Source organism: Seriola aureovittata, chromosome 11 (genome assembly GCF_021018895.1).
Source record: "Seriola aureovittata isolate HTS-2021-v1 ecotype China chromosome 11, ASM2101889v1, whole genome shotgun sequence".
NCBI lineage: Eukaryota > Metazoa > Chordata > Actinopteri > Carangiformes > Carangidae > Seriola > Seriola aureovittata.
In genome coordinates, this window is record NC_079374.1 from 19,666,993 (window position 1) to 19,683,088 (window position 16,096).

At 37.5% G+C, this 16,096-nt stretch overlaps 3 protein-coding genes across 3 annotated transcripts; 2 read left to right on the forward strand and 1 right to left on the reverse strand.

Moving 5' to 3' along the window:
* Positions 1–2,941: 2,941 nt before the first annotated feature.
* Positions 2,942–7,503, forward strand: LOC130177494 (UDP-glucuronosyltransferase-like). The gene is made up of 5 exons (XM_056389312.1): positions 2,942–3,918; positions 5,279–5,410; positions 5,661–5,748; positions 6,051–6,270; positions 6,969–7,503. Exons 1-5 carry the CDS (start codon positions 3,058–3,060, stop codon positions 7,249–7,251), a joined length of 1,584 nt encoding a protein of 527 aa, XP_056245287.1. The 5' UTR covers positions 2,942–3,057; the 3' UTR covers positions 7,252–7,503.
* Positions 7,504–9,882: 2,379 nt separating this feature from the next.
* On the forward strand, positions 9,883–11,786 carry LOC130177495 (granzyme B-like). Its single transcript, XM_056389313.1, has 5 exons — positions 9,883–10,106; positions 10,234–10,381; positions 10,710–10,848; positions 11,185–11,445; positions 11,628–11,786. Exons 1-5 carry the CDS (start codon positions 10,055–10,057, stop codon positions 11,778–11,780), a joined length of 753 nt encoding a protein of 250 aa, XP_056245288.1. The 5' UTR covers positions 9,883–10,054; the 3' UTR covers positions 11,781–11,786.
* On the reverse strand, positions 11,787–16,095 carry rabl3 (RAB, member of RAS oncogene family-like 3). The gene is made up of 8 exons (XM_056389314.1): positions 16,014–16,095; positions 14,718–14,809; positions 14,274–14,403; positions 14,067–14,181; positions 13,773–13,923; positions 12,817–12,888; positions 12,265–12,303; positions 11,787–12,081 (listed from the first exon to the last, which is right to left on the reverse strand). Exons 1-8 carry the CDS (start codon positions 16,057–16,059, stop codon positions 12,025–12,027), a joined length of 702 nt encoding a protein of 233 aa, XP_056245289.1. The 5' UTR covers positions 16,060–16,095; the 3' UTR covers positions 11,787–12,024.
* Position 16,096: the final 1 nt, after the last annotated feature.

Sequence of the window (16,096 nt, forward strand, 5' to 3'; positions counted from 1 at the left end):
TCAGAGAAGAGATACATGATGCAAGTTTAATCAAACCAGCTGTCTACACAGTTTCCACATCCAAGTGCAAACCAAACCCATACAATGTAATGATATGATTGTGTTTTGGGTTGTGAGTAATTTCAAGCTACTTTGAAGTGCTCTGAAGCACTGTGACTGAATATCTTCACATAGCTGCTGAGGTTGAGGTGTTGCTTTCTCTTTGTGGCCAACGTAGACAAGGTCATAGGCTTTAAAGAGTGATTCTCACCTACACACACAGACACCGAGGCAGGAAACAGAACTCCTCCTACACCCTGCTGCTCTAAGTGTTAGCAGAACAAATTGGTAAACACCTCACCTCACATAGGTGGCTGAGAAGGTGTCAAACGGCATTTTTCTGCATGAAAACATTTCTGTGTTAGGAAGCCCCTGTGTGTGGGTGCTGCTGCGATATCGAAAGTAGTGTTTTTCATGTTGTATTCAAATAAAGATCCACATATCAACCCCAAGCACAGCCCCTTTTCTCCTCAATGTCAGAACTGTTGAAACAGCTCCCTGCTCTGCGGGGTTCCTTTGTGGAGACACAACTGAGCCAAAGTGAGGGAACACAGGAAAACCTGATATCTATATCAATTTTTACCATAATGCATGAATTTTGCTCAGACCCACAAGTATCAATCTTCAGGTGGTGCTATCACAAAAGTCAGGAGGATTCATCCTCTGGGGACCACGAAAGTCAAAGTAATGGCAATCCATCCATTAGTTATTGAAAATTTTCAGTCTAGACCGAAGTAGTAGAGCGGCCAACAGACTGGTTGACAAATGACAGACTGACAGTCCCATCCGTAGAATATAGCACTCTGGGGGCAAAACATTTCATTTCATTTGAGCCTTCAGCTTCAGTTTTCAGCTTTGCAACGACTGCTACGATTGTTTGCATTGCAGCCTTTAGGTGTGTGCAAGGCTTCATTTGTCTCCAAGCATTATTTCATTTGTTTGTCAATCCTTCAGCTCCTTTCAAATATGTACCTTGCTTTGTTGGTAGATATTTCCCAGTACAGTCTGACCAGGTAGGCAGACCAGAACACTGAACATGACTTCAATCTGAAGAGAAAAGACACAAGGTCAAATAGACGGAGAGCAAACACACCACTTGTTTTGCTGTCTCAGACGAAGAATGAATCTGTCATTTAATTATCATTTAAAAACCACAATCAGCCAATTTTAAGTGATAGAGAAAATTCATGAGCCTAAAAACCTTTTTTTTTTGTTTGTTATTGCCCCATCTATTGTGGGGTGAAAAAATAAATCTTCCCATCCTTTTGCTGCTTAATTGCAACAATAATAATAATAATTGCAAGCATGGAACTTATTGAATCCATTCAGTAAATAAAACAATAAAGTAACAGATGTTAATAAATGAAAACACAATTTATTGCACTAAGCCTATAGGTGGCAGTAGATATTGTAGTTGCCTCAGTGGAAATATGTCTGTTTTCATGCATGGACAGGAATTTCAGAGTTTTGTGAGCAATAAATTCAAAGAAAAACAAAATTTCCATCTACCTACATATTTGGGTAGAGGCCTATAGACTTAGTGTGTTGCATTACTGGTTGTTTGGGGGATTTCACAGTATTCACCAAGGTTAATTTTTTTCCCATCTCAAATTAATTTACAGCAGTGCCACTTCACCCAAATAACCATAAAGTAAATGAATGAATAACTAAATCAAACAATATTAACTCCCTAAGGGGATAAAAGGGATTAGTTTGTGGTTTGTTTATTAGAAAAACAACACTTCTTTCTAGCAACAGTGCTATCGTTAATCTAGGCATTCCACATCCACAGAACACAATGTGTACAATGTCTCTGGAACTACTTTCTGCAATATAGTCCTTATGAAAAACCACACCAATCACACCCTCCTAACACTCTATTTATTTGTTTTTTTTTCTTCTTCGCAAGAAAAGGTTTGTCATTCAACTAAATTTGTAAAAACGTGAGCTGACCTGAATGGATTCTAGAGATAGTTTTTGACATGGTGTAGAAATGAAAACAAGGCAGCACTTTCCAGGATAAGAGAATTTGGTGATGTTGTTTGTGTTATTGCTCTACCAAGCTAAACTTGCTGATAGCTTTCTATTCTTCTTGTTCTTTACTCATTTGAATGGACAATTATTTACTCAATCTAACTACCAGTGCAACAGCTATTCTGAACAGGGGTTTACTAAGGTAAACCAAGTCGTAACAGAGGGTGAAATTCCACACATTACAAAGTAGGTTTGATGTTATCATCCCCCTCCAAGGAGGAGGGTGTCGGTTTCCTATTACAACTGGCTTCACACGCAACCGGTCTCTTTACAGTGGTTGTAGGTATACGTGTGCGTGTGAGTACAGGGGAGGGGGGTTAAAAAGTGGGCGCATGCAACAGCCCTTTGCACGCATGTGTCCTTTTTCCAGGCGTAAGAGGGAAGGACAAGCCAAGATAAACAGAGAAGACTTTGCACAAATCAGTGGGCAGTACAAGCTGCAAACATGCATGGCCACCATGACTTGCAGATCTTACCGACCGAGTTCATTGCTGAAGATAATAGATAAGAATACAAACAGAAATTAATGCGAGTAAAATTGCCTTTCATACAAAAATAAGTATGATGAATTAATTTTTACTGTTGGTATCACACAAGACACTAAACCCCTCTGGTTTCATTTTTCAATGTTGGATAAACATAATGTATTCATGAAATGTGAGAACTGTACTATGTGAATGTACATGTTTGAAGTGTAAATGATTACACTCAGACACGACAGGGAAGACTAGCGTGAGAAAGACAAAGAGAATGATTAACTGGAGACAAACTTTGAATGCTAGACTTTCACCACAAAATCCACTGGGAATCTCTGCTCTCTCCGACTTCCCTGGTTATATAATCGCCCGCCCGCAAATGCAGCCTGAACTTCCTGCAGAACTTAAACACACACACACACACACGCGCGCACACATTAAGGCACCTCTTAAAAACAGGCAGCATTAGCTCTGACAACAAGCCAGCTTTCACAACAGAGAGTAGGCAATGAGCAGCGGGGTGTGGTTTCCTGCACTGGGGCTGGTGGCCTGGATGTGCTGCCTCAGTCTGGGGCCCGTTCAGGGGGGGAAGGTGCTGGTTATGCCTGTGGATGGGAGCCACTGGCTTAGCATGAAGATACTGGTTAAGGAGCTCACCCGCAGGGGCCATGAGGTCTTGGTCCTGGTGCCTGAAACCAGCCTGTTAATTCAAGGCTCAGAGAGCTACAAGACTGAGATCTACCAAGTGTCATACACCAAATCTGAACTGGATGGAACTTTCAACCAGCTGAAGGATGGAGTGTTCCTCAAGCCACCAGGAATTTCAGATTTGTTTGTCAATGTGGAACGTTTGGTTAACTTTACTTCATTGCAGGTGAAAGGTTGCGAGAGTTTGCTTAACAACCAGCCTCTTATGAGACAACTGAGGGAAGGGGGCTTCGAACTTGTGCTAACAGACCCCTTCCTTCCCTGCGGCTCCATCCTGGCTCATGACTTCTCCATTCCAGCTGTTTATTTCCTGCGGGGACTTCCATGTCAGCTGGATGTGAAGGCTAACCAGTGCCCCTCTCCTCCTTCCTATGTTCCTGTGTTCTTCTCTGATAATACAGACACTATGACTTTCCTACAGAGAGTAAAAAACATGGGCATGTCTTTTGTTGAGTCTTACTTATGCAAAGTAATCTATGGTCACTTTGACGATCTGGTCAGCAGGTACTTTGAAGACAGCATGACCTACAAGGATCTTCTTAGTCATGGTGCTATCTGGCTTCTCAGATATGATTTTACTTTTGAATGGCCCAGACCCGTCATGCCAAACGTGGTTTTTATTGGAGGTATCAACTGTGCAAAGAAAGCTCCTCTGCCAGCGGTGAGTAAGTAAAGAATATATACCAGAGTAAATAAGCATGCCTAACATCTGGATTCACTTATGGCCAATCACATATACATGCTTTGTGTTGAGTTGAGCTGAAGCAACCCCCTTAATCTTTGATGTAATGAAAATCACACTGAAAACCAATTAATAGTCATGTTATGAAGAATAATCCTCCAATTCAGCAGCTCTAGAAAGCATTACAGTCCCTATTGGCTCATTGTTTTTGCTCGCACAGCGTGCAAAGTCTGACCTCATCATCCCTGTTTTCAGCTGCAACAGGTAACTATTTTCAGCAAAAAAAAATTCTCCCACATTCAAAATTGGCTACTAATTAATGACAATAGCGGAGCATCTATCAGCTAAAGAGGTAGATATGTTTCACTGAAGTTGACTGAGACCAAAAACACAGCTAAAAGGAAAATCAGACTTGGATTCACCCAGTAGCCATTACTGATAATGAGTGCTAATGTTGCTGCATGTCTGCCTGGTGAATAGAAAAGTTTGCTAATATGTTGGACAAAGGTGACGATATGTCCATTAAATGTGTCATGTAGCTTGTTTTCAATTTCATCTGACCCCATGTGGCCAAAAATAAATAAATAGATAAATAAAAGAATGAATTGATAAAGGTTTAAATCTTAAATGGTGTTCAATATCATTGTCCGTGGCTTAAAAAATACTTGAGTTGCTATGTTTTTCTTGTATCTCATATCTGCCTGCAGTATGTTTTGAACCAGTCAGCATCTGTTCTGATCACATTAGATTTATATGGTCTTTATTTTGGGAACCTGCAAAATATTGCAGTAATTATTTTGTATGAAAGTAAGTTTCAAACGGAATATGGAGATACAAATGTTTCAAAAAAAATCTTAAGAACAAAACACTGGTGCTTAGATTATTATAAAGATTGCTAATCAAGGTTTACCAATCATTGGCTCATAACATTTGTTAAAGAATGCGTTTGTCTGCTCTTCCGGGAGGTTCAGTGTGTGAAATCTGAGCCAGGGAAAGCTGGTGTCTGGACTATGGCCAGTGTAATCTAAGGAAATAAGAAGGAGAGAAGGGCCCTACTTAGTTGGTATCTAACTACTCTACAAATGCAAAATATTTGTTGATATAAGCACAAATAAAATTCTAATCAAATGAATTCCATTCTGTAAATTTGAAAATAATATAGGACTGCAGATCAGAAAAGTTATATAATGGCAACACCTTACAGTAAAAAAGCTTTTGCACATTGGTCTTCGGCCAATAGATGTTATTTTAGACACACCCATACACTCTACAAACTTCTTTTTTTTTTTCTTGCAAATTTCTTGAGGTCATTTTTGTGTCTTCTCTAAAATCCCTACAGGACCTGGCGGAGTTTGTGGATGGCTCAGGAGACGACGGATTTATTGTCTTTACCCTGGGCTCAATGGTGTCCAACATGCCTGAGGAGAAGGCTAAACACTTCTTTGATGCTTTTCGTCAAATTCCTCAAAGGGTAACTATTCATTCCCTTCAGATAAAACATTAGTATAATCTAAATTTCTAACTAAGCATGGCAAACAGTTACACATGAGATTACAAAGAAATTCACACTCAGCATATATGCTTAAACCCTAATCAGTTGGAACCATAGGACTTTGCCCCCTGCATTGCCTTGTTTTGAACAATGCCGTTTTATTATATCATTATAACAAATTGTTTACACAACACACATTAAAAACAAAGAGGTATTTTCTATGTTTCAGGTTGTCTGGAGGTACACTGGAGTCACACCTGAGCATGTACCTAAGAACGTCAGGCTTATGAAGTGGCTACCTCAGAACGATCTGCTAGGTGTGTTTAGTTTTATCCAGATTTGTGGTGCTGCTATCATGTCATGAATTATACTATTGAAAGTTAAAAAAAAAATGGTTTGAGTTATTTCAAAACTGTTAAATTGCCAAACAGTAAATGTAATGAATGAAATCATTTCCAGAGGTGACTTTTCTTCAAATGCTAACCCACTGTTATGGGTGCTACTCTATGCTTTTATGTCAATTTCAAGATAACGTTCAATAATTTTGACAGTGATTGTATTGTATTACAACTGTTGCATTTTTCTTGAACTCTAATCTAACTTTTCCTCTACTTCTCAGCCCATCCCAAGGCTAAAGTTTTCATCACTCATGGAGGTACCCATGGTATCTATGAGGGTATCTGTAATGCTGTACCCATGTTGATGTTTCCACTGTTTGGGGACCAGGGAGACAATGTACATCGCATGGTGGTCCGTGGTGTCGCAGAGAAACTCAGTATATATGATGTGACGACTGAAAAAATATTGGCTGCACTGAATAATATCATCCATGATAAGAGGTAAGACAACTAGATGTTCATTAAAGAGAACAGTCCCCCAGTTGATTATGGAAATCATAAAATTCACCATTAAAGAAAAAGTTACTATTAAGGCAGGTAAAATGAAAAATCACTAATAAGTGACAAAAACTGGAAAAATAAATATAATGATGTTTGTTATTATTTGTTAAAGAATGTCTGTCTACATATTTATTAACCCAACAGGCTGTTTTTCATGTCCAAACCGACCTGAGTCTGACACACTTTGTGTAAGCTGAAGCCCTGAGTTTGTGTTACCCTGTCACGCTTTTGTTGTTACCATGGTCTTGGGCGTGTCTCAATTTGCCTGTTTACCCTAATAACACATGTGTCAGCGCCTTTTAAATGAATGTCAAAAGCCCCACCCAAACCCAAACATCATTTCTAAATTTTTGTCCGAAACCGACCCAACCCCAGTCCCGATGGGTCCGGTCCAGCTAGGATTCAGAGTGCAGCTTAGAACTTCATTATTCTTATTAGTTCATGGAGTTTGGTGACCTCCCAGCACAGCTCCACCCAGCATCAACCTGAGCAGAGGTAAAGCATAAATATGTGAAAAGACCTGTGAGGGTGTGAGCTTAAAAACCTAGTTATAAAAACCTTAAAAATAATAATAATATATTAATAAGTGATCAAACCAGTGATCATACTATTGACTTTTTACTTCTACTCCTCCCCAGTTACAAAGAGAAAATAGTGGAGCTGTCTCATATTCACCTGGACCGTCCCATTGAGCCTCTGGATCTGGCTGTTTTCTGGACCGAGTTCACCATGAGACACAAAGGAGCTACACACCTGAGAGTGGCTGCACATGAGTTGAACTGGATTCAGTACCACAGCCTGGATGTCATCTGCTTTTTTGTTATAATTCTCCTAACTGTTCTGTGGGTGACACTGAAATGTTGCTTGTTCTGCACCCGCAAGTGTTGCAGAAAGGGAACTGCGAAGAGAAAATCAGATTAATGTTTCTAATGCATTAAGGTTTATAAATTCTGTGATGAAGTGAATAGTGGAGGTTGAAACACTGCAGTGAGATTTCACACTGATGTAATGTATGTGTGTGTGTAATGTGTGTATATATATGTGTGTTTTTAAAATCTCAGCCAAAGTGCCATCACTACATTGTCTTATACATTCACAGCATGATGCTGTCAATGATTGACTGAAGCCATCATTTGGAAAACAAACTTCCAACCAAATAAAATGTTTTAATTACTTGGTCATGGACTTGGAATATTATAGGTAATTGCTATATTTCTTATGGACAACACATGGTCTGATACATTATTCTTTTCCTGTAACAAAGCACTTCAGCCAATGCAATAGACCCTTTCACAGCCATATTAGAGCTCCACAGCTCATGGCACAATATCCTAAGAACAGCTAATCGCATTTTTGAACTTAAATCATTAATGTTGGTGTCTCACTTGTTGCAAAGACACTATGCATATCTGCTTTTAACTTGCACCTTACCATTTAAATACAAATAGCTTAACTTTAACTTCATTTAAATGCTCAACTATGTAACAACTAGCTAACACAGGTTGCTATGAGTTGGCTGTCAGCCCTAGCTGTGTAGATCATCAAACAGTTTGATATCTTGCCCTTGAATAATGGTTATTGAAGACACTCTTCACTTTTTTCAACCTCCTATAATGAAATAAAAAAAATGTATTGTAGCTTCCGTTCTACCTTCTACCCTAAGTTCCGCCTTAGTGAGGGAGGAGGAAATTATGTCATCTTGGCTCTTACTTGGTTTGTATTCCCTTCAGTAAAACTTAACCTGCACTCCAGGTTGCTAGAAAACTATAAAAATCTCACTGTTAAATGCACCGTTAGACTGCATGAAGACACATGAAAAAATGTGTCCGTAAGTTTTTCATCGTACATCAGAAATGATTATTGCTGAATGGGTGAAAATAGTGTGCAACCCAAAGTGAAATGCACTAGTCTCACTTTGAATAGTGCTCTCCTCTTACTAACTAGTGAATTCATGCCCAGCAGTGTCTGTTAATCTGTGTTATGCACATGCAATAGCAGCTGCAGCTTTTGCTGTGTTGGTTAACCTCTCCGCCTGCTTTGCAGAGGTTGGGGTCATGCTGGTAGTAACCTCATAGTTGTAGTAGTTTAATGCAAACACTTTCGGTTCTTAAGGAGGCTATTTGTGTGCAAGGTGTTAGCCTGTAAGATTTGGCACGATATAAATAAATTTGAATTGAACTTCTGTGTAGAATTTGCATTGTACATACTGCACAGGTGGCCACTGAAAAGACAGTAGTGATTTTAAAAGTTGCTGTAAATATAAGCTGGATTTCTCACCTGTTTCATTATACATTTAAATATCCTAAATCTTTCCTTTTTACCATTTGACTGAGCTACATTTATGCATTCAGTTACAAGCCTGCAGGGACAATGTAGCACCAATATGGAACTTCTTACTAACCTTGCTAGTATGCTTTCTAAGTAATGACTACTACTGGTAAAATTGGTCAAAGGTGAGTTTATATAATTCACGTCAGTTGTACTAACTTCTTCTTTTGACTCAGTGACTTTCCATCATGCCACTTGTACCTGGTAACAGAGATCTCAACACAGACCACTGCAAGGTTTAACCGTCCTCATAAACAATGATAAGATGCACATATGAGGACTAGATGAATCAACTTCTTGAGCGGATCTTATGCACACTAAAATGATTCCATCTTGTGGACAGTAGAAATAATAGACTATACTGTATGAGGCTTCTCAGCTTGCTAATAAAACCATTTCTGCTGTTTTTCGTTCTTATGTTTGATAACTTGAAAGTTGGGATAGTTTATCAAAAAAACATTGTGTGTGGCCTAGTATTTTGAGGCATGTAGTATCCCCAGTAGAATTTTGTTTTCACTAAATGCTTACTTATTAGTTGTGGAAGGTTTAAAAAAAACATTAAATTTGAAGAATAAATATTAATGGCTTAAATGGACTTTTAATCTACCCCCAGTCTCTGAGGAAAACTACAAACACCTCCAGCAGACGAGTCTTTAGCTTATCAGAGTGGGTATAGTGCTTAAAAATAATCAGTGTGTTTTCAGTCTGGATTTACAGCCTGGATTTAAAAACTATACTTGACCACTAAATTAAAATGCTAAGATGCAAGTCTGTCTTTTGAAAAACAATCTAATTAATTTTGTCAGGCAAAAATCGGGACGGATAGAAATTACAACATTATTTGTGTGTGTAGTTCAGTGCTCAACAGTTGAATTCCTTTGTTCTCATTGCGGTTAATGTGGCCCTGACACAGTTTCCATTTGACAATTTATCTTTTTTTTTTTTCTTTTTTTTTTTTACCTTATTTACCTTAACTCCCTTGCTTTAGAGTAAATGTATTCAACAGAGAATAAAATTGATCAATCATGAGAGTAAAAACTATGGACTTTTTTATGTAGTAGAAAACAGTCAGGACCTGAACCTCTAATCACAAATCTGACTTTTTGTTTTTTTTTGTTTTGTTTTTTTCTATTAATACGATTATTCCCAACATAACAGCACAATGAGACATATAGTGTATAAAACAGTTCATGATTATTATTATTCATGCAAATGGTACATTGACAGTTTTATCTGGTTTTGTGATGGGGTCTCACATATTTGCTGCAGAGAGCAAGATAATTTTGACACCTGACCACACAGTTTCCGTTGTGGGAGCTGGAGGGTTGACTACAAAAAGTAGAAGGGGGATGCACAGCCCACCAGACTCTTCATCTTTTACCTCTGTACAACGACCATGATGCGCCTAGTCTGGATTATATTTGTCTTTCAGCTGTTCTCCATAAATGGTAAAATTTCCTTTCATTTCCTTTCAAAATTATAACTGGAAGAAATGACTATAAATAATTTTATAATAATAGTAGTTTTTATTTTTTTGACAAGTGTGTATTAATTTACCTTCTCTCCTCATGTAAGGGGCCACTGAGAGTGGCATAGTAGGTGGTAAGGTTTCAAAGCCTCATTCCAGACCCTACATGGCATCACTCCAGATTCAGGGACAACACACCTGTGGTGGGATACTTATTCGGGAGGACTTTGTTCTAACTGTGGCACACTGCAAGAAGTGAGTTCATTTTGTATCAGTTCAAAGTCATAGAACTAATTAATTATTTACAGCTCATGTGTTATTCAAATAACAAATTATTTGTCATTTACAAAGGATTTGTTGATAATTACCTCTAATAGCGTTTAATCATTTGAAAAAAGATTAATGTTGAATCAATAATATATCAAGATATGACATATACTGTATGTAAATGTGTATAAGGCTGAATGGTATTTGCTTTCTCTATGGTAATTTGTATTTCAAGCATAGTTATACTAGACTTTTTCATCAATGTTTTTGAAGTATAACTAAATATTTTTATATTATTTATTCCTTGGTTTGTCAGTCCTCAACCGATGACAGTGGTGTTAGGGGCACATAACGTAACAAGCAAGACAGAAAAAAGTCAGCAACGGATCCAAGTGGCTGATTACTATCCACATCCACAATATGATGAACATGATTATGACATTATGCTACTTAAGGTAAAGTAAAAATGTATAAAAGTCCATATCAAACCTGAGCTTATAACTGAAATCAGTATTTTGTACAATGTAGTTGATGCTATTATTTCAGTTTCATTTCATTGTGTGGAGCTGAAGATGCAATGTGTGATCTCACACATTTGCACTGAAGCAGGTGAAGATGTGGGGGATGAATTGTTTTACATAAAAACTAAATGTTGCTTTAAGATGGCATAAGACACACACACTGTCATGTCTGACAGATGGGTAAACTGATTCATGAAATACACTGGAAAATAACAAATGAGGTAAATATAATTGCTTTGACATCCAGTTCTACTCTGTTCTCTTTCACAGTTAAAAAACAATGCCACACTGAACAAGTATGTGAAGGCCATCGGATTACCTAAGAAAAATGGGAAAATCCCCGCCAATGTTAACTGTGTCGTTGCTGGCTGGGGCAGAATAGGAGCCAAGAAGCCTCCCTCAGACGTACTGAAAGAAGCCACTGAGAAGATTCAATTCAGCCATGAGTGCAAAAATATATGGCAAAAATACTTCAACACTGAACACATGATATGCACCAAGTTCGACAAAAAGAAGGGAGGAATTTGCCAGGTAATAAAACAGTATTTGAAGCAGACCAGCAAATAAGCAACCAACCATTACATACAACAAAATACACCAATAATGCTGCTCACAATATACAATTTCACAAACTCTCTTCTTTAATTCATTAAAAACAAATGCAATCTTTCCACAGACAAATAAATCAAGTTTTTCTGTTGCCTTTTTCTTAGGGTGATTCCGGCGGACCACTTATCTGCAACAGCAAGCCTCAGGGTCTAACAGCTCTTACTCTGCAAGATGATTGTAATAATCCCAAGTATCCCCATATCTTCACTAAATTACATTTCTTTCTTCCCTGGATTAAGAAAATCATGCAAGCATAGTGGAATGTTACATGAGCCAATAAGCTTCATTTCTTACATTTTCTTACAAAATTCTTGTGCAAGTTTTGTCAACTATATCAACGTTTGCTTAAAACTAAAAATTCTATCTTTTACGGCATAGGTTTGAGTCTTCATAGAATACCGGTGGACAGAGGGGGGACAGATAGTGAGTGTGATGGTTGTGGTGTGAAAGCCCAGGCACATTAAGACCAAACCCCAGACCACGGCTGTAGCTCGTGGCTCGTCAGTCATAGTGCAAACTTTTGAAGTTGAACCGTTTTCTGTCTGTGAAACCCGTCATCTGCAAAGAGAAAGGGAAAGAAATGTGCTGTTTTACAGGAATTGCTTCCCTTAGAATCACACTTTATTCCTCATCACTCACAAATGAATTCTGATTTTTGCTTGTAAATTAGATAATTGTGACATTCTGGTTTGTTGATCTTATTTTCATAACAGAAATAAAGCCTGGAAATGTGGTACTCACCTGACTTGGATCTCTTGTGAAATATCTCTTCTCTATTACCTGTTAAGAGATTGTTTAAGATGTGAGTCTAACTTGATACAAAACTACATTAGCACATTGTTTGAAAAAGATTCCCACTTGATTTTACAAATTAGGTACAATCGTACACAGCAGTCCAGGAAATTAACGAGAACCCTTAAAGATAAGATGTCACTATGCTAAACTTTAAAATTAGGCCTACATAGTTGTTAAGTTTGGAATGTTGTACATTGCAATATTCACACTGACATTCAATTCACCAACAAAAAATATTGTTCACACACTTCCCTAAATATAACACTATAATTTGAACAATGCATTAACATCAAATTATTGTGAATTAAATAATTACTGCAATTGTCAGTTGCTATTCATAGATCAAGTGAAGCCAAATTACTTTCATGTACATGGTAAAAATCTGATGGTTTATGCTCCCCTCCCTTAATCCACACCTGTACATACAGTATTTATTGTAAAGACAATCTCTACAGAAACAGAAAATAACTGCACGTCACATTACTTTGGGCTTCTCACCTTGTCAAAGAATCTGCTAAGCTTCACTGCATTTGATGTACCTGCAGCAAGGTATCTCGGGTTAGTGCAGTCCTGAGAAAACAAAACAGCACATCAACCTCTTTTCTTTCTCAGGTGACACCTTACAGCTTTATGTGTAGAATGTGTAAATGATCAAAGCTTCTCTCAAATTGTTCTGAAGGCATGTTTTTGTTGCAGAAACATTTCTCAACATTTGTGACGAAAATGTGGCATACATTGCTGTCTCCGATGGTGTCTTCTTTAAAAATACCACTAGATGTCACCAGTGTAAAGGATTTTCAGATTATACAAGGGGGCTACAGTGTTACTATAGGTGTCTTTGATTTTCTATTTTTGTGACCAATTATAACACAGAGATTTGATTCACTGTCAGGTGACAAGCCCAAGAAGAAACTTTTTTTGCTGCACAGATGAGCTGCCACATTGTGTCACAAGCACATTAACACAAAAATAACCACCATTCTCATAACTTCATCTGTCTTCTATCCTTGACGCTTGTATGAATAGGAAAACTTTAAAAAGTACAGCAGATAAGGCTTCTTCCAGCGTATTTATAAGACATATTGATATACTGTTTTTACGACAATGCCATGTTGGGTCTTGAATTTCAGAGAAGTAATTGCTGAGTCAATAAAAACTATTTGATTATGCATCTGACACTGCAATCATTCAAACAATGACTTCACCGGTTGACCAGCAGGACGTCCACTGTGGGGAGAAGGAAAAAGAGCTTTGTGCTCTCTTTTGTGAACCAGATGCCAAATACCACTCAAGCATTGCAACTATATTTCTAATGGTCTTGTTACATTTCTGTAACAGAGACCATTGAATGCCAGAAATCTGTTTTAACACACAGATGAAGCCAGCATTACTACAGATTCCAAGATTGAAAGGGCCTTAGGTGAGAGTTTGAAGGAATGAAAAAGTTAACCTACAAGATTGATCTCCTCTGCATTGAAGTCTTCAGACAGGAAGGCTGTTCGGGTGAGGACTTCATTTCGTTTGTTCTCTGGGATCTGGTCGAACTTGGTACCAATTAGCAGCAAAGGCACCGGGTTCTCAGCAAACTGCTCTCTATCATAGTCACTGCAGGGAGAAAAAAACATGACTGAACTCCCCATTAACCAACATTTTGAGTCATTTATCAGCAAATTCATTTCTAGGAACTGTGTTAGTGTGTATAATTTTTCCATCCTTAGAAACAATACCAAAAACTAACATCTACTTACCCGTTTGAGACAATGACTCCTGTTGGAGAGGAATCCTTGTTCAAAGCTTCTAGTGACCAGCGGTAAAGATTCTGAGAGGATTTCTTGTTTGTCAAATCATGTACCAATATAATTCCTAAAATAATACAGAAAATGACAGAACATACCTGAATAACATGCCTTATGATTTCACATTTGTTTAAATAATGATATGAAATGACTATTTACCATTAACTGAATTGTAGAAGACCGCTCTGGTGCTTTTGACACTGCTGGCACTGCCCACAGATCCTCCTACATCCCAGAGTTCAATGTAGTAGGTTTTCTCCTCTGGGGTTCCCTCCTTATAGTCTTGAACCTGTAGTTGAATGACTATTTCAATCCTTCAGTCATTTTAACCTCTAAAAGATCTGCAACATGTAAGTGCTCTACTCATTTTTATCTAATATAAATGTGTTGAATCATATGACATTAAGTATATATTGTCAAGTCAGTGTAATAAGTGTCTGATATTACTATGTTTATTACTTAAACTAAGTATGGCTCCAACATTTTCAAACTTGAAACAAAATTGTTACTTAAAAGATTGTTGTATAAAGCATATTTAGTTTATCTGAAGCTAATTTAATCGCAATTAAATTTTGTAAATTAGGAGGTGTGCAGCCTGCTTACCCTTACATCCACAGAGCAACCAACAGTCCATGATGGATTACCTAAAACCTGATTTTGACATAAAAGATGGACCAAGGAAGATTTGCCCACCCCTGGAAAAAAAACAAGAAATATGGGTAGACGATTGACAATTCTTGTGGGATTAATATATACTCACACAAGGACTCATAGGTAACAAGGGCACACATTATATCTACGTCACAAGTATAGACATACACTGTGCAATACACTGATATAAATAATTATAATCTTTTGTGTCTTTGTTGAACACACCTATTAAACATTAGATTAAATAACTGATCGAACCTCCTTTGGCAACAATAACCCTAAACAAGCTCTTCCAGTAGCTGCTGATCAGACCTGCACAATATTCAGGGGGAATTTTGGACCATTCATCCAACAAAACTGTATTCATGAGAGCGGCTCTGCTGCATGTTTCCCCCAATATATATATATATATATATATATATATATCTAAACTGAAAACACTCTGTAACCCTTACAGCTTTAAGCAAATCAAAGGTCAATCTTGATCAACTCCAATCTGTATTAATTGATTGGACTCCAGGTTTGATATCTCTTGACCACACTTTTGTCCATGTCATTTGCTGAGGAGTCACATACTTTTTCCAAACTACATTGTGAATATTTGAATGATAAGGACAAGAACAATTAGTTAATAGTTAAAATAACACTCATTATTGATTTTTGTTCATTATTGTAACTTAGATGAAGATCTGACCATATTTGAAGATAAATTTATACATAAATGAAGACAATTCCAAAGGGTTCCTTACTTTCTCTTGCCACTGTATAAAATGATAATAAGCCTTCATTGAAATAAACATGCCAGTGTAACTTATGCTTGGTTTCCATCAAAACACATACATTGCAGAACATCCGTAAATATCTTAAATTAGCTGTTCAGTGTCAGTCTTTAATTCGGCTGACATGTTTCTAGAAAATTTCAAATTTAGGTGTTCATTCGTCTTATACTAAGGCGTCTTCTTAAGGGAAGAAGCAAAACTTAAGTCAGCAGTGACCGGTGTTAAACTATAACAGGTGCAATGATTGCACCTATAACTTATCAGTAGACATGACAGTTATGTTGCGTAAGGTATGCAGGTTTACAAGAGTCACTGAAACAGACTACTGATAACAGTTTAGGTTCCTCAATTAAAGATTAAAGGGGTTGAAACCCGGGCAAAATTCATCCATACCAAAGAAATGTTTTAATAAAATTAGCAAATATCTTTATATAAAGAGTATGAACTACGAAAATGTCACTTAACTTACCGGAATCCCCTAAAACTAATACTTTTACTCTGTCAAGAGAAGCCATTTTTGGTGACAGCAGCGTCCCGGAAGAAAACAATGTA

What these genes read in the sequence shown, in the direction of transcription:
- LOC130177494 (XM_056389312.1), top strand. Translation starts at nt 3,058, where the DNA reads ATGAGCAGCGGGGTGTGGTTTCCTGCACTGGGGCTGGTGGCCTGGATG. An exon ending in AGAAAGCTCCTCTGCCAGCG is followed by an intron (nt 3,919 to 5,278) that starts GTGAGTAAGTAA and finishes AAATCCCTACAG; the next exon opens with GACCTGGCGGAGTTTGTGGA. An exon ending in TTCGTCAAATTCCTCAAAGG is followed by an intron (nt 5,411 to 5,660) that starts GTAACTATTCAT and finishes TCTATGTTTCAG; the next exon opens with GTTGTCTGGAGGTACACTGG.
- LOC130177495 (XM_056389313.1), top strand. Translation starts at nt 10,055, where the DNA reads ATGATGCGCCTAGTCTGGATTATATTTGTCTTTCAGCTGTTCTCCATA. An exon ending in TCAGCTGTTCTCCATAAATG is followed by an intron (nt 10,107 to 10,233) that starts GTAAAATTTCCT and finishes TCCTCATGTAAG; the next exon opens with GGGCCACTGAGAGTGGCATA. An exon ending in ATGACATTATGCTACTTAAG is followed by an intron (nt 10,849 to 11,184) that starts GTAAAGTAAAAA and finishes TCTCTTTCACAG; the next exon opens with TTAAAAAACAATGCCACACT.
- rabl3 (XM_056389314.1), bottom strand. Translation starts at nt 16,059, where the DNA reads ATGGCTTCTCTTGACAGAGTAAAAGTATTAGTTTTAGGGGATTCCG. An exon ending in ATGCAGAGGAGATCAATCTT is followed by an intron (nt 12,889 to 13,772) that starts GTAGGTTAACTT and finishes TTGTTTTCTCAG; the next exon opens with GACTGCACTAACCCGAGATA. An exon ending in TTAGCAGATTCTTTGACAAG is followed by an intron (nt 12,304 to 12,816) that starts GTGAGAAGCCCA and finishes ATCTCTTAACAG; the next exon opens with GTAATAGAGAAGAGATATTT.